This window comes from Podarcis melisellensis (genome assembly GCF_964234715.1).
Source record: "Podarcis melisellensis genome assembly, chromosome: 8".
Classification (NCBI taxonomy): Eukaryota; Metazoa; Chordata; class Lepidosauria; order Squamata; family Lacertidae; genus Podarcis; species Podarcis melisellensis.
In genome coordinates, this window is record NC_138540.1 from 7,975,171 (window position 1) to 7,999,010 (window position 23,840).

The 23,840-nt window shown below is 47.9% G+C and overlaps 1 protein-coding gene across 1 annotated transcript in view; it reads left to right on the forward strand.

The window, feature by feature from the left end:
* Positions 1-23,840, forward strand: part of CUX2 (cut like homeobox 2) — a 236,804-nt gene that overhangs the window by 183,645 nt on the left and 29,319 nt on the right. Inside the window, exons 5-13 of the mRNA XM_081923033.1 lie at positions 6,299-6,436; positions 8,517-8,640; positions 11,170-11,246; positions 13,234-13,300; positions 16,710-16,758; positions 16,874-16,978; positions 18,994-19,185; positions 20,434-20,492; positions 23,733-23,781. Of these exons, the coding sequence (XP_081779159.1) occupies positions 6,299-6,436; positions 8,517-8,640; positions 11,170-11,246; positions 13,234-13,300; positions 16,710-16,758; positions 16,874-16,978; positions 18,994-19,185; positions 20,434-20,492; positions 23,733-23,781 (860 nt within the window). The remainder of the gene's footprint in view (positions 1-6,298; positions 6,437-8,516; positions 8,641-11,169; positions 11,247-13,233; positions 13,301-16,709; positions 16,759-16,873; positions 16,979-18,993; positions 19,186-20,433; positions 20,493-23,732; positions 23,782-23,840) is intronic.

Sequence of the window (23,840 nt, forward strand, 5' to 3'; positions counted from 1 at the left end):
GGGGCAGGGAGTTCCACAGATGGGGTCCGAACATCACAAGGAAAGCTCCCTCACACATTGGCACCAAGCATTCCTCAGACAGCAGTGGCAAATGGAGGAAATGGGAAACAGTTGAAAGGATGGGTAGATTCATATAGGAGGAGGCAGTCCTTCAAGTAGCTTCAAGCTTGGAAAAGGTCGAAACCGGCACTTCGACTTACACTCAGAAACAGGCTGGCAGGTGGAGTCATTTTACAGGGCGAATTGCTTCTCTGGAACATTATGATAGGTGGCAGCATCCAGAACTGGGCCTTCGGAAGGTGATGCTCAAGGTGGAAGGGAACAAATGGGGCCGGCCCTATCATTAGGCAAAGTGAGGCAGTGGCCTCAGGTGGCAGATCAATGAAAGGACACCAAATAGTTGTTTAATTTATTATTATTGCATTTTGACAGAGGCAGGGAGAAGAAGAGGTGCTTGTAGGGTTTTCTTCCTCGAGTACCAAAATAGTTTGTCGCCTCGGGTACTCACTATTCCATCTCAGGCAGCAAAATGTTCTTATCTGGGTAGAGAAAATGTATTTGCCTGCAATGCCTTCTTGTCATCATGTTTTTGTGTCTCTGGGTGAGAGAGAATATCGTTAGTTATTAGTGACGCAGTCTCTGGAGTGATTTCACCTAGGCTTATGTCTGGACAGCATTGTATAAACCCAGGGCAAATATACTGTTTGCCCTCTGAGTGAGGACAGAAGTCCACTTTAAATAAAAAATAAATAAACGATGCTGCCACTGTAAGATGGCATCCCCATAACCTGTTTTCCCCCTCTATAACTTGTGGCGTGGGTGGCGCTGTGGGTTAAACCACAGAGCCTAGGACTTGCCGATCAGAAGGTCGCGGTTCGAATCCCCGCGACGGGGTGAGCTCCCGTTGCTCGGTCCCTGCTCCTGCCAACCTAGAAGTTCGAAAGCACGTCAAAGTGCAAGTAGATAAATAGGTACCGCTCCGGCAGGAAGGTAAACAGTGTTTCCGTGCGCTGCCCTGGTTCGCCAGAAGCGGCTTAGTCATGCTGGCCACATGACCCGGAAGCTGTACGCCGGCTCCCTCGGCCAATAAAGCGAGATGAGCGCCACAACCCCAGAGTCGGCCACGACTGGTCCTAATGGTCAGGGCTCCCTTTACCTTTAACTTTTGGCAAAATCAACCATGTTCCCCAATGCCATTTCCCTTTGCATTTCCCTTACTTCAAGCAGCCGGTGATGTGGAGTAAAAACAAACACAAAGAGGGTGGGTGTCCATGTTCTGTCATAAAATAGTGGTCACGAGGTGGTCCCGTTCAGGAAAACCGGTTGCCTCTTCTGCCATCATCTCTCAACATCACCCCCCTTGTAGGTTTGCCATACATCCAGAGCCTCCAGGACATATCCAGAATATTGCGGTCGGTGTCTGGGTGTGAATTGTCTAAACAATGACTTTTGGGATGGGGGAGCTTTTCTGTCTGGATTTTTACCTTCAGACAATGAGGGATCCCGTGGCAAGCAACACCTCCGTGTCACCATTCACAAGAACAGTCCAAAATAGCTGCCTTTGATTTTCTCCTGCCTGCTATTATGCCGGCCCTTGTTTTTATTGTCATAACTGAGGGCTGGTTTTCTTGCTGCCTTCGCCTGCCATATTAGCAAGAAAAACTCACTTGGTCCCATCTCTTCCTAGTCTCCCTAATTTTTGACCCTAGAAATCCCGATTCCTCGTCTCGTTCCCCCCCTCCTCCTCCCCGCTCAAACGAAAAGAAAAATAGGGGAAGGAAGAAACATGAGTCTAGTACAATGGGAGCCATTTTCTTGAACTTATTAAAAAAGATCCAGACTTGTAAATTAATTTGTTCGTGTTGTACAATGGCAGTGCAGATGGACTCATTAGCATGCACACAACAAATAATTATAGATGAATTTTTTAGCTGGCCTTCCTAATGGGCTTGCTGGGTTAATTATGTCAATGTATAATTACATCGGCCCTGGGAGGCATAATGGAGGTCTCCCGCTGAGCAGATGCCGGCTAATGATGGCGGCTTGCTGTCGGGAAGGAGGAGACCTGTTTGGAATGCACCTGCTTACCTCTGCAGAAACCGCCATTGTCTGCGCCCGCAACGGCCTGAGTAAACAGGCATTATTGGCAGAACGTGCTGTTGGACAGTAACTCCGGCAGGCCTGCAGTGGCAAACAGGAGCAGGATGGAAAATCCTTTAAGCCTGGACTGCAAGAGACTCTGTCACTTAGATCGGCTCTCCTGTTCGCAGGTCCGGCAATATTTGGGGTTTTTTAATAACTTTTTTATTCAAAATTAAAACAAAACATATTATCCTTCTCCCCCCCCCCATTTTTCCTCCCTCCCCCCACCCCCCGACTTCCCTCAGTTCCAGTCTTTGATTTCTCTAAAAATGCTGTTTTCTGCATGTTACACAGTTGTGTAGATCCTCAAACTATTTAGCTGATTATTATCAATAAAAAGTTTGTGAATGTTTATTCAAAGCCAGCCAAGGAGTCCAGTTCGCTTTGTTGCGTCTTCAAATACTTTGTAAAGGGTTCCCATTCATCTTTAAAGTCACAGTTATCCTTGTCCCGTGGCTTGTATGTCAGTTTTGCCAGTTCTGCATAGTCCATCCATTTTTCTTGCCATGATTCTTTCGTTGAGGTTTCTTCAGTCTTCCATCCTTGGGCTATTAAAACTCTCGCGGCCGTTGTCGCATACATGGAGATGTTTTTCAGCTTTTTTGGCAGATCGTTCCCTACAATCCCTAATAAAAATGCTTCAGGTTTTTTAAACAAATGTTAAATGGAACATTTTCTTCAATTTGTTGTATATCATTTCCAAAAAAAATTTAATTACCTTACAATCTCACCACATATGATAAAATGTCCCCTCCTTTTCCTTACACTTCCAACATACATTTGAACTAGTTTTGTACATTTTCCCTAGCTGCACTGGTGTTGTGTACCATCTGTACAATGCAATATTGGTGACGGGCAGAAAGGACTGCAAGATCTGGTCTTCTGGGGTTGCCGTTCTTTGTTAGGTAGCATGAACCAGCCGTTGGTTCTTCCACCTTTTCTTCATTGCTTGCCCTCATGGCATTGTGTGTTGTTTGGTCCCAGGCAGCTGCTGTAAATTCAGGGCTGGGGGTGCACTAGAGTTCCTGCAGAAAGCTGGCAACACTCTGGGTTCAAAACCCAGCTTCTGGCCTTTTGTAGGCTGCAAAGACAATGCTTAGAAGTGTGGTGGGTAATGCCGGCTGAAACCTGGATGTACCTGGGCAAATTCCACAAGCTTCTAGAATCATAGAATCATAGAGTTGGAAGAGACCACAAGGGCCATCGAGTCCAACCCCCTGCCAAGCAGGAAACACCATCAGAGCACTCCTGACATATGGTTGCCAAGCCTCTGCTTAAAGACCTCCAAAGAAGGATACTCCACCACACTCCTTGGCAGCAAATTCTACTGTCGAACAGCTCTTACTGTCAGGAAGTTTCTTCCTAATGTTTAGGTGGAATCTTCTTTCTTGTAGTTTGGATCCATTGCTCCGTGTCCGCTTCTCTGGAGCAGCAGAAAACAACCTTTCTCCCTCCTCTATGTGACATCCTTTTATATATTTGAACATGGCTATCATATCACCCCTTAACCTCCTCTTCTCCAGGCTAAACATGCCCAGCTCCCTTAGCCGTTCCTCATAAGGCATCGTTTCCAGGCCTTTGACCATTTTGGTTGCCCTCCTCTGGACACGTTCCAGTTTGTCAGTGTCCTTCTTGAACTGTGGTGCCCAGAACTGGACACAGTACTCCAGGTGAGGTCTGGCCAGAGCAGAATACAGTGGCACTATTACTTCCCTTGATCTAGATGCTATACTCCTATTGATGCAGCCCAGAATTGCATTGGCTTTTTTAGCTGCCGCGTCACACTGTTGGCTCATGTCAAGTTTGTGGTCAACCAAGACTCCTAGATCCTTTTCACATGTACTGCTCTCAAGCCAGGTGTCACGCATCTTGTATTTGTGCCTCTCATTTTTTTGCCCAAGTGCAATACTTTACATTTCTCCCTGTTAAAATTCATCTTGTTTGTTTTGGCCCAGTTCTCTAATCTGTCAAGGTCATTTTGAAGTGTGATCCTGTCCTCTGGGGTGTTAGCCACCCCTCCCAGTTTGGTGTCATCTGCAAATTTGATCTAGTCTTGCTTGCACCCTCCTCTCCTTTCCAACCACCCTGTTGAGGTTGAATACGAATGTATACACACAGAGAGACATGTGCTAAGGCATTTTTATCCCTCATACTTTCGGCCTGATCTTCATTTGCATTGGCATGAGTTACGGTCGTTTATGACTTGTTACGCGAACTGTTTTGCATCTTGATTCCCTTTTAAGAGCAATGATTTAAATACAAGGAAGTAGCTGGAGAGGCGACGGGGATCCCCTGTGTGCCAGAGCTCGGTGTTGCTAAAGAACAGCTGCAGGGATGCTGGCTGCTCTCCAGAGCGTGGGGCGTGCGCATTCAGCAGTGCGCACAGTGCTTCCGTGCGTTGAGGAATGGTTGCCTGAGCACCATCGCTCCCCTGGGAAGTGTGGGGCCAGCTGAACCTCCCTGCACGTTTTCAACCGGCTTGGTGGGCATTTCTGAGGACAGTAGTTTTCAAGCTGTGTTCGGAAGACTCCCTGGAGCCTATCGCGCTGGGGCTTTTCTTCAGGAAAATTACTGTTAATGTTGCACCAGTGCCCCGGGAGGAGAGTTGGTTCACCTCTGCAATGTAGGGAGGGTGCATGTTCTGGGACATCTCCTCTTGATCAAACAACATAGAAAGCAGAAAAATTGATTGTGGGCAGTGGGGGGAGAATAACATGATTGGATGTTTGTTGTTGTTTAGTCGTTTAGTCGTGTCCGACTCTTCGTGACCCCATGGACCAGAGCACACCAGGCACTCCTGTCTTCCACTGCCTCCCGCAGTTTGGTCAGACTCATGTTTGTAGCTTCGAGAACACTGTCCAACCATCTTGTCCTCTGTCGTCGCCTTCTCCTTGTGCCCTCCATCTTTCCCAGCATCAGGGTCCTTTCCAGGGAGTCTTCTCTTCTCATGAGGTGGCCAAAGTATTGGAACCTTAGCTTCAGGATCTGTCCTTCCAGTGAGCACTCAGGGCTGATTTCCTTCAGAATGGAGAGGTTTGATCTTCTTGCAGTCCATGGGACTCTCAAGAGTCTCCTCCAGCACCACAATTCAAAAGCATCAATTCTTCGGCAATCAGCCTTCTTTATGGTCTAGCTTTCACTTCCAGACATCACTACTGGGAAAACCATGGTTTTCAGTATACGGACCTTTGCTGGCAAGGTGACGTCTCTGCTTTGAATGCTGCCTCCACCCATATCCCCACACTTTGAAAAGTAGCTCAAACCTTCTTCCACGACATTTTTGTTTTCTCCTTGCGGGAAATCTTTGAGTGGGAGAGGAGGGGTTCAGCTCTGTGAGCCCCACTTGCGTTCCAGTTCCAGAATGTTGGCCCCTTTGTTTCTGGTGCTGTCATAACTTAAGCTTTAATTCACACGAAGTGGCCGTAAGCAAAAGAGGCAGATTTGCAGAATGTGTGCCCTTGAGATGAGAACCAGGACGCTTTGAGACGTTTCAGGTCTCTGTGGCAAGTGCTTGGGCTTCATCAGAACGCAAGGGGGGCACCCCCCAAAAAAGTAATATTATTATTATTTAAAAAGGCAGAATGATTGGCAATGTTGCATTAAGTCTGCCATGGCATTTTAAAGTCCACAGGGAAAGTGGTAAGCAGATAAAACTGTTGTTGTTTTAAAGTGTGCCCTGATCATGCCCTACACTGTCTCACAACCTTCTGCTTCTTACTCTGTGGCTGTTACTCTGTGGGGTTTTTTAATGGTAGCTAACTTGTTTGCCCAAAGACCTCCTTAGGGTGTAAATCTCATTGTGCCATCAGCTGTGCCACGCTGACTAGGCTGCAGCAGCCCACCGGTGTACCTGCCTGCCCTGGGTCTGCAAGCCATCGTTTGAATTGCCCACGATGCCTCAGGGTGCTGCTACGCCCAAGGGGATTGTGGGAGATTTAAAATGAAAGCTCACCGCCTCCCATTGTTGCCTGTAGGTTAAGTCCCACCAAGAAGGGGGATTTTTCCAAGGCTCTCTTCAGATGTGGAGCTGGCCCCAGAAATGAGGAGGGGGGAATTCAGAGACTGGCGCCATCTTGCCTTGCCAGAGTGGCCTCCTCGATGGGTTGACTTCCTGGGTGCTGGTACTACCTCTGTTCATCTTCTGCCCTTTGTCTAGATCCTGTACCGGCCCTCGAGACGGCGCGGAGCCTTGAAGACCGGCGCCAGCAGCTGCACTGCCTTGGTCCTGAAAACCCGCCTTTGAAGGAGCTGAACAGGCTGCGGAAGAAGAACTCGGAGCTCCTTTGTGCAAAAGGTACCAGGTCGAACAAGCCCCTTATGATTCAAGCAAAGCCATGTGTACCAAGCTGCAGAATGGAGTGAGGACAAGGGCCTGTGCAACTGATGCAGATACATGGGATGCAGGGGAAAGCCATGGAATTTGGCCCCCTGGAATCCCAGCTCTCATTTAGTGGGGAAACGGCCAAGTTTCCAGTCCTTATGCTTGCAATTACAGTCACACCTCTTGTTACATTTGCTTCAGGTTACATCTTTTCAGGTTGCATCCCGCAGTGACCCGGAAGTACTGGAAAGGGTTACTTCCGGGTTTCGCTGCTCACACATGCGCAGACACGCAAAATGACGTGCGCATGCGCAGAAGTGGCAAATTGCAGCGTGTGCGCACGACGTGGGTTGCCTTCCTTTCAGGTTGTGAACGGGGCTCTGGAACGGATCCTGTTCACAACCAAAGGTACCGCTGTATATGCTTGAAAGTGTACAGCTGTGGGGAGCTGATTGTCTGGTGCCTTCAGTGCCCAGTGTCCTAGTGGCTTTAGTTTTTCTTTTTATTGCCTTTATCCACTTTGGACATGCAGGGTTCTGCTTCTACACACACACACACACACACACACACATTTACATGGTCCAAATAGTAAACACTTTATTCCTACAAGAAGGGCATATACTGTATTTTTCGCCCTATAGGACGCACCTAGTTTTCAGGGGGGGAAATGAAGTAAAAAAATATGATTTCCCCCCCGCAGTTCTGGGAGCAGTGGACATGCTGCACGCAGCCTGTGCGCTACTCCAAGACCTTCTCCCTGCTTTTGTGGGAGGTGGCGGAATTCCCCCACTTCCCGCAAAAGCCCACAGGAGCCCAGCGTGACTCCTGCGGGCTTTTCGACCAGGAGGGAGAAGGGACCGAAACGGCCAGTCAGTCCCTTCTCCCTCCTCTAGGAAAAGCCCCCAAGAGCGGTACGCTCTTTAAAGGGTGCGCGGCTCTTGCGGGCTTTTCTAGGAGGTGGGGGAATTCCCCCCCCCCCTAGAAAAGCCAGCAGAAGCCGCGGAGCCCCTTTAAAGAGTGCGCGGCTTTTGCGGGAGGTGGGGGAATTCCCCCATCTCCCGCAAAAGCCCACAGGAGGCATGGAGAGTAGCGGGAAGGCGTCGCGCGCCTTCCTGCTGCCCCCCATCCTCTGGGGCGGGCGATGGGGGAAGCGCTGCTCCCTCCCCCCCCCGCCAGCCTCAAAGAGCAGACTCTCCTGGCTTCAGTGGAAGCAACGCAAAGCCTCCGGAGCGCAGGCTTCGGAGGCTTCGCGTTGCTATCGCTGAAGCCAAGGAGCCTGCATTCGCCCGATAAGACGCACACACATTTCCCCTTCATTTTTGGAGGGGAAAAAGTGTGTCTTATAGGGCGAAAAATATGGTAACACCTGTGCTCAGAGACCCACACTGGTTGCCAATTTCAGCTACAACTCCCATCAGCCTTAGCTGAGAAGTCTCACTTAGAAGGCTCCCAATCTGACGGTTCTACAGGCTCTTTTTACATGAGTATGGAGAGTTTCCGAGTGGCCCGTTTTGTGCTTTCGTGTTGTGCATAAAGAACGCAGAGTTCTGCTGCTCTTGAGGCACAAATTCTGTTTCTAATTAACTTGGTTTTTTTAGTGTGGCTTGCACGGCAGTCTGTGGCAGGTGGGAGCAAACTTTCCAGGGGGTGTTAGGGGGCTAAATGCAAGCTTCTGTCCCCATCCTCAGGCCAGAGGACTTTTTGCCTCCGTAAATTATGAACGTTAATAGCCGGTGCTGCCGAGCAGCGGGGAAGGAGACTCCATCCCCGTCATTTGCACACGAAACTGCAGGAAGCGCAGAGACGATGTGCCCCCACTTGGGCCTGGCATGAGCAGAGTCTTTTCTCACTCTGTCCATCAGCCTTGCCTTGTTGAAGGAAGCCATTAGCAGAGACAAGCAAGCCAGGAAACTGCTCACTTTGGCAAGCACCAGGGCTGCTCTCAGACCCCTGTTTCCCCTGCTGGGACTCCAAATTGCAATTGATACCGTGGTCTCTGAAGGCTTCCTGCCCTTCCCTATCGTGCTAATGGGTCTGGTTTTTACACCCCCAGAGGAACGGGAAGGTACCCCTCCGGCCGGCCTGGCTGCTTCGGAGGGGCCCAGGCTTGCCAGCATCAACAGCAAAGCACTCCTTGAGGAAAACTCGCTCCACAGAAATGAAGTCGAGAAGCAAAAGTACGTGAGTAGTTTTTTGTGGTTTTTTTGGTGGCGGGGGCTGACATCTGAAGAAAGAAAAATTACTGCATTGCGCTCTGTGTGGGGCTCCCCTTGCCCTTGATCTGGAAGCTGCCGTTGGTGCAGAACGCTGCAGCACAATTGCTAACAGGAGTGCGAACCCCAACAGCATACATACAAGGCCAAGGTGTTGCTATTGTCCAAGGCCCTTAACAGCTTGGGACAAGTTCACCTGAGAGATCACTTTACCCCATAAATGCCCACTGAACCACTTCGGTTGGCAGAACTGGCCCTGCCACAGGTGCTGTATAATACTTGTTCCACGTCTAAGAACTCGATATTTTAGTCTGGCAGTACCCAAACTTTGGAACTTCCTTCTATTGACATCAGTCAGGTACCCTGGCTGTACTCTTTTCGGCCCCTGCTAAAGCCATATTTGTTTAGGCAAGCCTACCCCAGATATGTGGGATGCAGGTGGCGCTGTGGGTTAAACCACAGAGCCTATGGCTTGCCGATCAGAAGGTCAGCCGTTTGAATCCCCGCAACGGGGTGAGCTCCCGTTGCTCGGTCCCAGCTCTTGCCCACCTAGCAGTTTGAAAGCACCTCAAAGTGCAAGTAGATAAATAGGTACCGCTCTGGTGGGAAGGTAAACTGCGTTTCCGTGTGCTGCTCCAGTTCGCCAAAAGCGGCTTAGTCATGCTGGCCACATGACCCGGAAAAACTGTCTGTGGACAAACGCCAGCTCCCTTGGCCAGTAAAGCGAGATGACTGCAGAGTCGTGAGGGGTACCTTTACCTTTACCCCAGACACGTAGAATGCTGACATGTGTTTTAATTTGGTTTTAGCTTATCGCTTATTTTAATTATTATTTGAATGTTTAAATACATTTTTTTCTGACCATTTTATTGCTTTATTCTTTTTGCAAACTGCTTTGAAGTTTGTTTGTTTTGTTTTCGACAATCAAACCTGGCATAAATTCTATGAAATAAATTGATTCTCCTCTTCCAAGAGATAGAGATCAAACACACGTTTCAGAATCAGGACTTGGGAGGAGAGGAGAGTTGAGGAGAGGGATCCATAAACCTTGGCATGCTACTGCTTTCCTTTTTGTAGAGAAAATAACCTTGCACGCACAAACAGCCTCCCCCTGCAAGTCCTTTGTGCATACCAGAGGGGCTTGCGAGGAGGGGAGGGGTCTTGTGCCACTCTAGTGGTGCTTTTTGTAGAATGTGGAACGGGGGGGGGGGCCTCCCACAGAGCCACCACAGATAATAATAATATAATAAGAATTTATTATTTATACTCCGCCCATCTTGCTGGGTTTCCCAGCCACTCTGGACGGCTTCCAACCAAATATTTTTTAAAAAATACAGCATCAAACATTAAAAACTTCCCTAAACAGGGCCACCTTCAGTTTTCTTTTAAAAGTAAAATAGTTGCTTATTGCCTTGACATCTGCTGCGAGGGCTTCCACAGGGCAGGCGCCACTACCGAGAAGGCCCTCTGCCTGGTTCCCTGTAACCTCACTTCTCGCAATGAGGGAACCGCCAGAAGGCCTTCGGTGCTGGACCTCAGTGTCCGGGCTGAACGATGGGAGTGGAGACGCTCCTTCAGGTATACTGGGCCGAGGCCGTTTAGGGCTTAAAAGGTCAGCACCAACACTTTGAAGTGTGCTCGGAAACGTACTGGGAAAGAGGCTGGTTGCCTCTCCAAGTTCCTCCCTTGGCAACCTGGCAAGAGGATTTGTGCAGCCCCTCCCACTCAACCCATTGCATTTATTGGTAAAACACTAGATTTCCCCCCTATGCATTTTTAACACAAATGCACTTCTTTGCTGGAATCAGTAACGAGGGGAGAAATTATTAGAAAAATCTGAAATCCATTCATGCAGGAATTTAAAACACACTCTGGCTGTAATCCACACAAAATGTGTGGTTAAAAACAGCATCGAGCTGTTTTTGCAAAAGTGCCCAGCTGCTCTTTCTAAAGGAATTAGGTCTCTTTACTACTCGGGATGTAAAGAGTCCAGATCTCCCCATTCACATTTTTGTTGCTTTTTCAGGACTTCTCCTGACTGATGCTTTACTTTCTGCAACACATTCCTAGCACAGCTAATAGTGCATTAGAGGCCGATTCATTCTCCTTTAGCTTGTTCTGCGATTCTGTCCAGAGGGTCTGTACACAATGAAAGCAGGACAAAAATTAAGCAGAGCATTCATGTTTTTAAAAGTTTTCAGCAGGAAGTTGATGCGCACGGATCAGAAGGGAAGCAGTTTGGCTGCCCCAGAACTTTTGCAGACTCAAAATAATTTGAAAATGGGTTCAGGTATAACCTCCCCAATAGCATCAAGAGCACAAGCCATCACAAATGTGCAATAAAAACAACGTCCGGGGGCCTCCTTGGTCAGCCCGTCTCTTACCCCAGTTCAAACTTGCTGACTGGCAGGAGAAGTGGCAATTTTATTCCGGGCTGGGATTCGACTGCCTTATTAGCTCAAGAGCGGCCAGTTGACATCTGTCTCATTCCAGGGGCCTGCAGGAAGCACAGATCACTTTGGCCGCTCGGCTGGGGGAAGCAGAAGAGAAGATCAAAGTGCTCCATTCAGGTAGCTCTTTCGTGACCAGAATGCTCCTGAGGCTTCCTCTAGCTTCGTGTACAGTGGTACCTCGGGTTACATACGCTTCAGGTTACATACACTTCAGGTTACAGACTCTGCTAACCCAGAAATAGTACCTTGGGTTAAGAACTTTGCGGCAACGATAGGCCCCATTAGCTAAAGTGGTGCTTCAGGTTAAGAACAGTTTCAGGTTAAGAACGGACCTCCGGAACAAATTAAGTACTTAACCCGAGGTACCACTGTATAACCCTCTGTGGATTCGTGCATCTGTGAGGCTCAGTGGGGAACCCAAACATACAAGAACCTTTTAACTGAAGGCATTTCTAAGAACCCAAATGTTTTAGCCTGGCAACACCTACACTTTGGAACTCCCTGCCTATTGTCACCAGGCATGCTCCTTCGCTGTACAGTGGTACCTCAGGTTACATACGCTTCAGGTTACAGACTCCGCTAACCCAGAAGTAGTGCCTTGGGTTAAGAACTTTGCTTCAGGATGAGAATAGAAATCGTGCTCTGGCAGCTCAGCAGCAGGAGGCCCCATTAGCTAAAGTAGTGCTTCAGGTTCAGAACAGTTTCAGGTTAAGAACGGACCTCCGAACCGAATTAAGTACTTACCCCGAGGTACCACTGTACTCTTTTTGTTTGTTTTTTTTTTTAATATAATTTTTATTAAGATTTTCCAAATTAAAAACAAATTAGATCCAATTCATACACTTTCTTCCAAAACCAAAGCCAGGACTTCCCCTTCCCGCCCCCAATTGCGTTCCAAATCTTCCGAATAAGCAATTAAATTCAACAAATTTTTATCCCATGACTCACTTAACATCAATAACCCAATTTTTCCAAATTCCCATCCCCTAAGATCGATTTTTTCCCTTCCACGAGTTCCCCCTTTCAAAATTTTATAAAAAAAGAAAAAAAAAGATATAAAAATAAAAAAATAATTTTACAACCTTTGGATTCCAAATTTCCCTCCCCCCTTTCTCTGTTGTGTTCCTTCTATCCCTTCATCCTAATGTCTTCCTGAAGTTCCTACCCGCTTAATCCATGTCCCTCTAGTAGTTTGCCAGTCATATTTAATTACAAATGTCCAATCTTGGAAGGAGTCTGTCTCAAAAAGGGGCCCATTTTTTCTATCCAGATTTTTATATCCAGGAGTAAAAAACTCCCATTTAATTTCCATAAGCTTGTCAAATCTGGATGTCCCAAATCACTGTACTCTTTTTGGCCCCTGCTCAAAACATTTTTGTTTAGGAAATCTGATCCAGGTTTGCAGAATGTTTTTACACGTATTTTAATCTGTTTTTCGTTTGTTGCTGATTTTAATTAGTATTTTCTGAATGTTTTAAAATAGCTGTGGTTAACTTTTTTTTATTTACAATTTCCTTGCTTCTTCTTCTTTTTTTAAAAAACCGCTTTCAGGTTTTTTTCTCACGATCAAGCGGTATATAAATTTATGAAAATAAATAAATAAAATAGGCAGATGCTAAATGACAGCATTGTAAGCTCAAGACAGGGGTCTTTCGTTTTGCTGCTGATACTCTGCAAAGCACCAGGTGACGTTTGTTTGCCTTTTATCGATAGATAACGGGGCTGCTGCCCAGTTTAAATCAAGCGTGGTTGATGACTCACGGGAGTTTTAGGCTATTACATCAACCAGTTAAACGTGCAACAAATTTCATATTGATGGGGGGCACAGCTAAAGAAAAAAGCTGGCTGCAACTGATGGGAGTTGTCGTTCGAAACATTTGGGTGGGCACCAGGTTAGCGACGTCTGTCCTAGTATTTTGCTAAAATCTCCTTCCCCGTGATGCTTGCTACATCCAGATTGCTACTGCAGAGTAATATTCTTGAAAAAGGCTTCGGGTCATCTCTCTCTCTTGCTGTCCAGAGCAAATATGATCTATCCGATTCCAGTGGAAGGGTGTTTTTGACCCTTTGCTTCTGTTGTTTCCCACCCCCCCTTGCTAATCAGCACTGAATGCAACCCAGACAGAGCTGGTCGACTTGCGGTGTAAATACGATGAAGAGGCAGCTTCAAAGTAAGTCCCTTTGCTTGTTCCACTCAGTAACATTTATTTAGACGTTTATTTGCATTAATGCATTTCTCAGCTGCTTTTCCACCCAAAGAGGTCCAAAGTGGCTCACAGCCACTGCTTTTAACATGCAAAATTGTAGCACTCGAATGAAATGAATAAAATAGCAAACACAGGCAGCGGTGCCAGGTGCAAAATAATAATACAAAATCTAGCAAGAGAGCCAGGGCAATGGAGACCAAATAGCCCAACAAAATCAGATAGAATTGATTGATTGATTGATATTTATTGTCATTGTCCCATACAGAACAACGAAATTGAAAAAGAATCTACATAAGACATTCAAAAACCAACAAGCCTGCTATCCCAGCTATCCCAACCTGGTTAGCCCCCTAAAAACTCTGATACCCCATTTATAAAATACAATATACTCAAATAGAGACTCCTTACACTGCGTTTAAAAACAAAATCGCATTTGGATAGAAACTGTTTCTCAGGCGGCTAGTCCTGTACTTTATAAGCTCACCTTACTTTCATTGTTAGCGGTCAGCAGGTCGTTAAAACATGTTATAACAATTGACAAGTACACTTTGTAACATTGATAAAAATACATATTGATATAGCTGAAAATCACAGGATTAAAATAATGAAATCATAGAATTGGGCCCCAAGGGACGTCCAGCTCCCTACAATGCAGGAATCACGGACCATATTTATCTATCAGGCTAATAAGGAGAGTTTTATTCAAAAACTTTGCCACCTGTTCTGTGCCTGCCATCATGGGAACGCCCTCCCACCAGATGTCAAAGAGAAAAATAACTACCAAACTTTTAGAAGACATCTGAAGGCAGCCCTGTTTAGGGAAGCTTTTAATGTTTAATAGGTTATTGTATTTTAGTGTTCTGTTGGAAGCCACCCAGAGTAGCTGGGGAGAACCAGCCAGATGGGCGGGGTATAAATAATAAATTATTATTATTATTATTATTATTATTATTATTATTATTAGTCTGACTGCTCCCCCCTGAAGCATCAGAAAACAAGCTTGCTCCACCTTGATCCTGATCCTGTTCCTTGATGTGCTTTCATAAGGTCCCTATTGCAGGTGAGGGAGGGGGTGAAATCCCTGAGAGGCCAACTTATCTTTCACAGAGCTCCACTAGACGCTCTTGTGTTTATTTTCCTTGGTTGTGTCCCAGTTGGGGTTCTTTTTTTTTGTCACGGGGCAGGAGTGCCTTTTCCTAGCCTCCTTTTTCAGGCAAGCAGCTGTGGCGATCGCACAGGGTCCCCGGACGTTTCACCGTCTATTGATCCCTGTGCCACCACTTTATTTCTCGCTGTCCCCTAGCTGGGACAATACTGAGTCCAGTCAGGGTTAAATTGGAACATAAACTTTTGTTTATTTATTGCAGTTTAACAAGCGTGTGGTTTCATAAACCGTATCAGTCAATTACATTCATTGGGTGCCTATCCAGACCTATAACTTCTGCTACCTGCTCTCCCTCACTAAACCACCTCTCAGATATTTACTTGTCTTCCTAGCCCCTAACCGTTCCTGACTCAGCTTATTTCTCTACAGTAACTCAACCTACCCACAGACTCTATCCCAATTCACTCCCACTCCAAGCAACTACCCAACGAACTCCTCCCTTTGCCCTTCCCAGAGCTGGTTTTATAGTCCCTCTGACTCCACCCCCTGGGTCCTGATTGGGTAACCTGTTTAACTATTTCACCTCCAGCACTCTCATATGTTAACGTCACAGCAGCATCCTTGAAAGGCAGCCAGAAATGGGTGGTGTGTCGTCGTGGCCCCTCCCCACTCCTCTTCCAGCTGTTTTCAGCATTCTCCTTGTCTGCCTGCCGTTCAGATGCATCTCCCACATTTCTCGTTCCGATTATGCAACAGACTTGGAATGCTTACTCCTATCATGCCCAACCAGATGTTCTTTGATCATGCCGTGTGCAACAATTTGCTTAGGGCAAAAAAAGTTGCCTTTGATCAAGATTTTAGCTGCTACATGTTGAATGAGGAAGGATGAGGTGGGGGCAGAATTTGGCATCCACATTCCTTGTGTGTGGGGCTGGAGGCTGGGGAGGAGGAGAGATAGGCTTTATCCTTTTAGAGATTCTGCAGCAAGTCCTCCCCTCCCCTTAAAGGTAAAGGTAAAGGGACCTCTGACCATTAGCTCCAGTCATGACCGACTCTGGAATTGCGGCGCTCATCTTGCTTTATTGGCCAAGGGAGCCGGCATACAGCTTCTGGGTCATGTGGCCAGCATGATTAAGCCACTTCTGGTGAACCAGAGCAGCACCATTTACCTTCCCACCAGAGCGGTACCTATTTATCTACTTGCACGTTGACATGCTTTTGAACTGCTAGGTTGGCAGGAGCAGGGACCGAGCAACGGGAGCTCACCCCGTCTCAGGGATTCAAACTGCTGACCTTCTGATCGGCAAGTCCTAGGCTCTGTGGTTAACCCACAGCGCCACCCACATCCCTCCCCTTGCTATGTAGCATTAACCAAACATAAGAGAGGACCAGCTAGAGGCTATGGAGTGAGTTTTGTCACAGGAGCAGTCTAGCACATTGTAAACTGCTTCTTAAAACAACCAAGCAGTGTGTAAATTTTATGAAATAAATAAAATGAAGGTGGCATCATCAGTCAGGGAAGCCGTATGCCACCGCAGAACGTGTCCATTGTATGAAAATTGGTACATTTACACAAACACGTGTACATTTACACAAGATATAATGTTTAGACTGCAGTGGTTATCAACCTGTGGGTCCACAGAAGTTGTTGGACTACAACTCCCATCGTCCCTGAGCTCTGGCCTTGGGAGTTGTAGTTCAACAACATCTGGGGACCCACAGGTTGAGAAAGGCTGGTTTAGAGCATGGATAGGCAAACTAAGGCCCAGGGGCCAGATCCGGCCCAATCGCCTTCTAAATCCGGCCCGTGGACAGTCCGGGAATCAGCGTGTTTTTACATGAGTAGAATGTGTCCTTTTATTTAAAATGCATCTCTGGGTTATTTGTGGGGCATAGGAATTCGTTGATTTTTATTTTTTTCCAAAATATAGTCCGGCCCCCCACAAGGTCTGAGGGACAGTGGACCGGCCCCCTGCTGAAAAAGTTTGCTGACCCCTGGTTTAGAACATGGAGTATGTTCTATGATATATTTGTTTTCCTTGCAAGCAAAACCACAGCTACCTTTTTCTTTTCTTTTCGCCATCCCATGGTGAAACACAGAGCCTTGACAATAATATTGCCTTGGATTCAGATCCAGCCCTTCTGCTAGCCTTTCCCTGCATCCATAAGATATCCAGGTTTCATTGTAAAGTACAGCAATCTCCCGTCCAAGCTCTGCACTTGTCCCTACATGTCATGTAACTGATTGCCTTTGCTTTGCTGCCGCAGGACAGATGAAGTGGCCATGATTATGACGAACCTTGAAAAAGCCAACCAGGTAACCATGGGGAGAGAAGAGGGAAGGGCTTTGGGGTTTGCGGGGAAGCGCAGGTGGCCTCCTGCGATTGCTGTCCTTGGCAGACGCACTAACCACTGCTTCTCTTTCTTTGCAGAGAGCCGAGGCTGCCCAGAGGGAGGTGGAGAGCCTGCGGGAGCAGCTTGCATCTGTAAACAGCTCTCTTCGCCTGGCCTGCTGCTCTCCCCAGGGATCCAGCGGGGTGAGGACAAGGAGAAGACCTCCACTGGGCCTCATCCTATGTCACGAGGCCTATGGTCAGCTGTCCCCAACCTTGCCCCCTCTTGAATTTTGGGACTACAACTTCCATCGTGCTGGCTGGGCATGATGGGAGTTGTAATCCAAGACCATTTCTTTTGGTGGGAGGCAGGCTTGCCTAAGTGAATTGGCCCAGTTTTGTTGCCTCAAATCCCTTGGTAAATATTTGAGAGATTCTCCAAATTGAGAGTTTGCAGTCTTGAACCGGCAACCTCAGCAGCCCAAGGCTTGGGGCTTTGCCTAGTGAGTGAGTAGGGATTTTGTGTGCCCAAGCCCCAGAGGCATGCAATATCAGCCCCTGCAGTTGGCAGGCAGTGTAGAGCCTCTGGACTGGTCAGTCCTCCAGGAAACTGGCCTCCTGCCCCTGAAAGGGGAACAAAGCAGACCCAATGAACTTCAATTAGAAGTGGAAGCCCTCCAGCACAAGGACCCTCCTCCAAGCAGGAATGGCTCCATGAGGACCCCAATTTGCCTCTCTGTTTGCGTTGGCTTAACGAGGCTGAACTTTGGAGGCCCTCTTCAAAGTTTGGGATGCTTCAGTCCTCCATCTTTATTCAAAATGGCTTTCAGACGTAGATGAGAATTGGCTCTCTCAGCTCAGGAACCATCCAGCTAAATTTGGCAATGATATCTCAAGCAGGTGGCGCTGTGGGTTAAACCACAGAGCCTAGGACTTGCCGATCAGAAGGTCGGCGGTTCGAATTCCCGCGACGGGTTGAGCTCCCGTGGCTCAGTCCCTGCTCCTGCCAACCTAGCAGTTCGAAAGCACGTCAAAGTGCAAGTAGATAAATAGGTACCTCTCCCACGGGAAGGTAAACGGCGTTTCCGTGCGCTGCTCTGGTTCGCCAGAAGCGGCTTAGTCATGCTGGCCACATGACCCGGAAGCTGTACGCCAGTTTCCTCAGCCAATAAAGGAAGATGAGTGCCTCAAGCCCAGAGTCAGTCACGACTGAACCTAATGGTCAGGGGTTCCTCTAATGAGTCTGAACTTTGGAGGCCCTCTCCAAATTTTGGGATGCTTCAGTCCTCCATCTTCATTCAAAATGGCTTCCAAACGTAGATGAGAACTGACTCCCTCAGCTCAGGAACCATCCAGCGAAATTAGGCAACGATATGTCAAGAGACGTTTGAACCCACAGAGGGCAGACTGACAAACGCTTTCAAAAAAATTTAGCAGATACAAACACACACACATACACTTTCACCTGCCTCCCAAAACAGTTTTTTTGCATCACTTCCCGCTGCTAGAATGTGGCCCCTGGCAAATTTCCCATGGGAGAATGCGGCCCTTGAGAGACTTCCAAATTCTCCCCCTTAAAAAAAAATACTGCTGTAATTTTGTTGGGAGGCACCCACCAAGAAGTTCCTTTCTAAAAAAAGAAAAGAAAAACTAAAGAGCTACATGGGGTTTGGACCCATGTACCTACGCGACTGCCTCTCCTGGTATGCCCCGCAGAGGACCTTAAGGTCCACAAATGACAACACTTTGGAGGTCCCAGGTCGCAAGATGGTTAGATTGGTCTCAACTAGGGCCAGGGCCTTTTCGGTACTGGCCCCGACTTGGTGGAACGCTCTGTCCCAAGAGACCAGGGCCCTGTGGGACTTGATATCTTTCCGCAGGGCCTGCAAGACGGAGCTGTTCCACCTGGCCTTTGGTTTGGACTCAGTCTGACCCTTATGTTTCCCTCCTCTTATGGTCTTGATCTATGGGCTACTTTTAAAATGAGGCTCCATTAAAATGAGGCTCCATTAAAATGAGGCTACTTTTAAAATGAGGCTCCATTTTAAATTGCATTTTAACCTGTCTTTTAAATTGGGGTTTTTTTCCTATTATGTTTTTACTGTAATTTTACTGGTGTTAGCCGCCCTGAGCCCAGCTCTGGCCGGGGAGGGCGGGGTATAAATAAATATTAGTAGTAGTAGTAGTATTTTTCCTGTGAACCGCCTCGTCTTTTGCAGGACAAAGTGAATTACTCCCTGTGTCCAGGGCCACGGTTGGAGGCAGCGCTGGCCTCCAAGGACCGGGAGATCCTCCGCCTTCTCAAGGAGATCCAGCATTTGCAAAACTCCCTGCAGGAGCTAGAAGAGTCTTCGGCCAACCAGATTGCAGACCTGGAGCGACAGGTGGCAGCCAAGAATGATGCAATAGAGGTTCGTGATGCAGAATGCAGAGTTGAGCTCAAGGCCTCCCCTGCAGACTCTTGTTGTGTTGGGGGGGGCAGCTGAGGGGGGGTGGATTGAGCCCCACCCCACCCTTCACAACTCACCCCATCTGCATAAAGGTTGCTTTTTTTAAGAATCAGAAGAATTTTGTTCACTTATTTGAATCTGGCTTCATTATTCATTGATGAAGTTAATCTAGAATCAGTAGCTGTATCCATGAAATAGTTTTCTTTTACTATTCCCATAAGTCGCTTTGGGTTGCTTGCGTGGGAAAAGCGACTGAAAATACAACAAATGGCAGCAATAATATACTCAGAGTAGACCCGCTGAAATTAGTGTGCATGACTAACATAGGTCCCCTGATTTCAATGGGTTTGCGCCAGGTATGAATTCAAGTGGACCTAACCCAAGGTTCGTAACAAGGTATATATGTATATATTTCACATACTGTGTACATAAAAATGTACGGCTGTCATCGCACAGCTACCATGGGACAATTTGTCCTGCTGCATCACAACCCTGGATTTGCAGAAAAATCCAAGAGACCAAGGAAAGCGAGCTTATTAGTTGCATGGGGTGCGAAGGGGAAGTTTTGGGGGTTCATGGGGGGTGGCGGGGGGGTTGATGAGTGAGCAGACAGGGGCACAGACCCTTGTGTGTGTGATTGTGTGCCTGCACCATTACACGCACAGTGGTACCTCGATTTTCGAACGCCTCCATTGACAAACATTTCGGTTTACGAACACCATAAACCAGGAAGTAAATGCTTCCATTTTCAAACGTGCCACAGCGGCTTTCGCTGAGCACAAGATCCTGGGGCCTAGCTGTCGGCCGTTGAGTTTTCGATTTTCGAACATTTCAGAACTCCGACGGTCTTCCGAAAACTGAGGCATTTGAGCTCCAGTTCAGTTGAGGATAAGGTTGTGGGGGCGAAGATCTAAATTATGTCTTGAGCATGGCTAATAACATGCTGGATTTCAGACTGGCCTAAGATATTGTGCTGCCTGAGGCAAAGGAAGAGACGGCATCTCCCTCTTCTATGTGCAGAAGCCAACTAAACTAGCAGTTTAATGTTTTTTCAACATTGCCCGCTCCAGTACCTGTATCTCTGCCGCTTGAGGTGGCTGGCGCACTCTGCCTAGCGGTCTAATCCCTGGCTCGATCACCCAAGCTAGCTTTAGGCTGCAAACACCCATATCTGATTTTGAACCCTTTGTTTATATTTTTTTCTTTTAGAAGTTGGAAGAAAAGCTGCGGGCCCAGTCAGATTATGAGGAAATCAAGACGGAACTGAGGTAGGGTCTCTGGGTGAGGATCCCTGGCCTCTGCTGGGTGCTGTTTTAGGTCAAATGCTCTGACTACCAGGAAATGAGATTCACAATAAGGCGATTTTCTCCTTTCGCTTTTGCAGGGCTGTGGCACTGCTCTTTTCACCCCTGGATGTTTTACCCTGGGACAGTTGGGTTGCTGAGCTTTTCTCAGCCCTGTCCCCTAGAGCAGGGAAACACTGACACATCCAGCCTGAGAGTTTTGGGGTGCTGCAGTGTATCGGTGGAGGTTGCAAGCAGACGCAGCCCCAAGCAAGGATGTCAACAGCATGAAGCATGTCCTCTTGATATAGGCTGCCCTTGTCATGGTTGTGGGTTCCGCAGCCCCGGCTCTCATCGCTTATAAGGCTTTTTCAGGCGTTCAGAAGCAGAAGGGAGAGAGGAAGTGCATAATCAAAGTTACAAAACACAGGAGCAGTACAGGGGTGTATTTTCCAAATAAATAGAGGGCAGATCACGTAGAAAATAAAAGCAGCTGTAGAAATATCACGGAAGCCAAATTTTCACGCTTTGGTTGGGAGTAGGTGTTTCGCATGCCTGAAATTGACACAAAAGAAATGAAATCCCACCACAGCGTAAAAATGTTCCAGGTCTACCTTACCCTTAGAGACCCACGATTTGTGAGTTACCGTATTTTTCGCCCTATAGGATGCACTTTTTCCCCTCCAAAAATGAAGGGAAAATGTGTGTGCATCCTATGGGGCGAATGCAGGCTTTCGCTGAAGCCTGGAGAGCGAGAGGGGTCGGTGCGCACTGACCCCTCTCGCTCTCCAGGTTTCAGGAAGCTATCCGCAAGCCTGGGGAGCCCGCAGGAGTTCCCGCAGGGCTCCTTAGGCTGCAAATAGCAGCCTGCCGCCTGGCGCGCAAGGCTCCCTGAAGCAGAGCGCTCCGTGCGCCGGGCAGACATCGGCCAGCCCCACAAGCTCGGGGGACAGCAGGGAGGCGCAGCACCTCCATCCCACTGTTCCCCGACCTGGTTTTGGGGAGGAAATAAAGGGATTTTTTTTTCTTTATTTCCCCCCCCCAAAAAAAAAAAAAACTAGGTGCGTCCTATGGGACGGAGCGTCCTATGGGACGAAAAATACGGTAGTTTCTCTGCAAACAGCCAGGGTCTACATCTATGTTTACCACAACAAGAGGTTAAAATCCTGTAGTGTCTTCTATTTCTGGGCCAAATAAGTTATCTCTCTAGCATCTGCCTAAGAAAGTCCTTAGATCAGGAAGTTGCTGTTTGGTCATCCCATGAGCTCAAAGGGGCAAGTTGTGGGGCAGAGGGCTGTACAGCTCCTACGTTTTGTAACTTTAGTTATGCTTCTTTTGTACTTTTTATTTTACATTAATAAAAATCTTTTATTAAAAAGATTTGGGAAAAAAGAAAGAAAACCTGGGAGTGTTTCATGCACTTTTTCTCTCTCCCCCTGTGCACCCACCACCACCAACATACTGCCGCGTTGATATAAATAAGCAGGCTGTGCAGTTTGCAAGAGATGTCCTTGAGATTGTTTGAGAGCTGAACGCAGACTGTCTCGCACCCCAGACGAGTATCATAAACAGCAGCAGGCGGTGTTTGGGGGTGGCTCCACCCTCCTGACACCAGCAGCGCCTACCTGGAGGGCACCATGGTGGTGCAGAGGCAGGGGACGCACAGCCCCCCGCCAGATGGATCCCTATGCCTGTATGTCTGTGCAGCTGCTCACCCTTGCAAGCAGCCCTGTCTCACCTGAGTGCTGCGCATAGGAGTCGCTGTGAGTCTAGTGTTGAGGCTGGGGGTGCTGCTGCTAATGGCCGCTGCTAGGTAAAGGGTAAAGGGACCCCTGACCGTTATGTCCAGTCGTGGCCGACTCTGGAGTTGCGGTGCTCATCTTGCTTTATTGGCCGAAGGAGCCAGTGTACAGCTTCCGGGTCATGTGGCCAGCATGACTAAGCCGCTTCTGGCGAACCAGAGCAGCGCACGGAAATGCCGTTTACCTTCCCACCAGAGCAGTACCTATTTATCTACTTGCACTTTGACGTGCTTTCGAACTGCTAGGTTGACAGGAGCCGAGCAACGGGAGCTCACCCCGTCGCAGGGATTCGAACTGCCAACCTTCTGATCGGCAAGCCCTAGGCTCTGTGGTTTAGACCACAGCGCCACCTGCATCCTATGGCCGCTGCTAATAGCCTGCTAATGATGCCTCTCTCTGTACCCCAGATTCCATGGCCTTGGTTCAGATGTTTCCATGAACCTAGGATGGGGGAGCGTGTGGCCCTCCAGATGTGACTGGGCACCTCTTCTGCTGAGATAGGGGAGGGAAGCAGGGCCACTCTGCAGGCGCTGCTGTGAGACCAGCAACTTTTACCACCTCCTCTCCTTGAGCTTTTCAAGGGACGCAGGTGGCGCTGTGGGTTAAACCGCAGAGCCTAGGACTTGCCGATCAGAAGGTTGGTGGTTTGAATCCCCGTGACGGGGTGAGCTCCCGTTGCTCTGTCCCTGCTCCTGCCAACCTAGCAGTTCAAAAGCACATCAAAGTGCAATTAGATAAATAGGTACCACTCCAGCAGTAAGGTAAACAGTGTTTCCGTATGCTGCTCTGGTTCGCCAGAAGCGGCTTAGTCATGCTGGCCACATGACCCAGAAGCTGTACACCGGCTCCCTCGGCCAATAAAGCGAGATGAGAGCCGCAACCCCAGTCGTCCACGACTGGACCTAATGGTCAGGGGTCCCTTTACCTTTACCTTTTTACCTCCTTGAGCTTTTCCACCCCAGCTGGCCCGTAAAATAATTCTGTACCTAAGTTTCCTTATTTCCTCCTCTCTCCCCATCTGTTTTCCTATTACGTCATGGCCTTTTAGACTGTAAGTTTGAGGGCAGAGGCTGTTATGGGGTTTTGATGAACGCATTTGATTAGCAAATAAAATAAAATAGACTCCTGTTGGCACTAGCCAGCATGAACAATGGACAGGGGACATGGAGGCCCAGTAGGTTCCCTGTAGTGAACATAAACCATGCAGCCCTTTAGAGATTTGAGCCTCGGAGTTTTCAAGCTCCACACCTCACTCTTTGCTGTTATATGTGCTGGATTGGGCTGTAGTCCGAAATATCTGTAGAGCACCAGGCTGGGAAGGTCCTAGAAGCCAATCTTTGCACTGTGGAACAGGAGCCTGAGATCCGCTTGCAAGCTGTCCAGGAAACCCATCACTTATACAACTCCCTTTTTTATTTTGCAGCATTTTGAAAGCGATGAAGATGGCCTCCTCTAACTGCAACCTTTCCCAGGCAAGTGCACACTGCATGAAGGGCCAGCATGGTGTCTTGGTTCTGCTGGACCTGGGAGA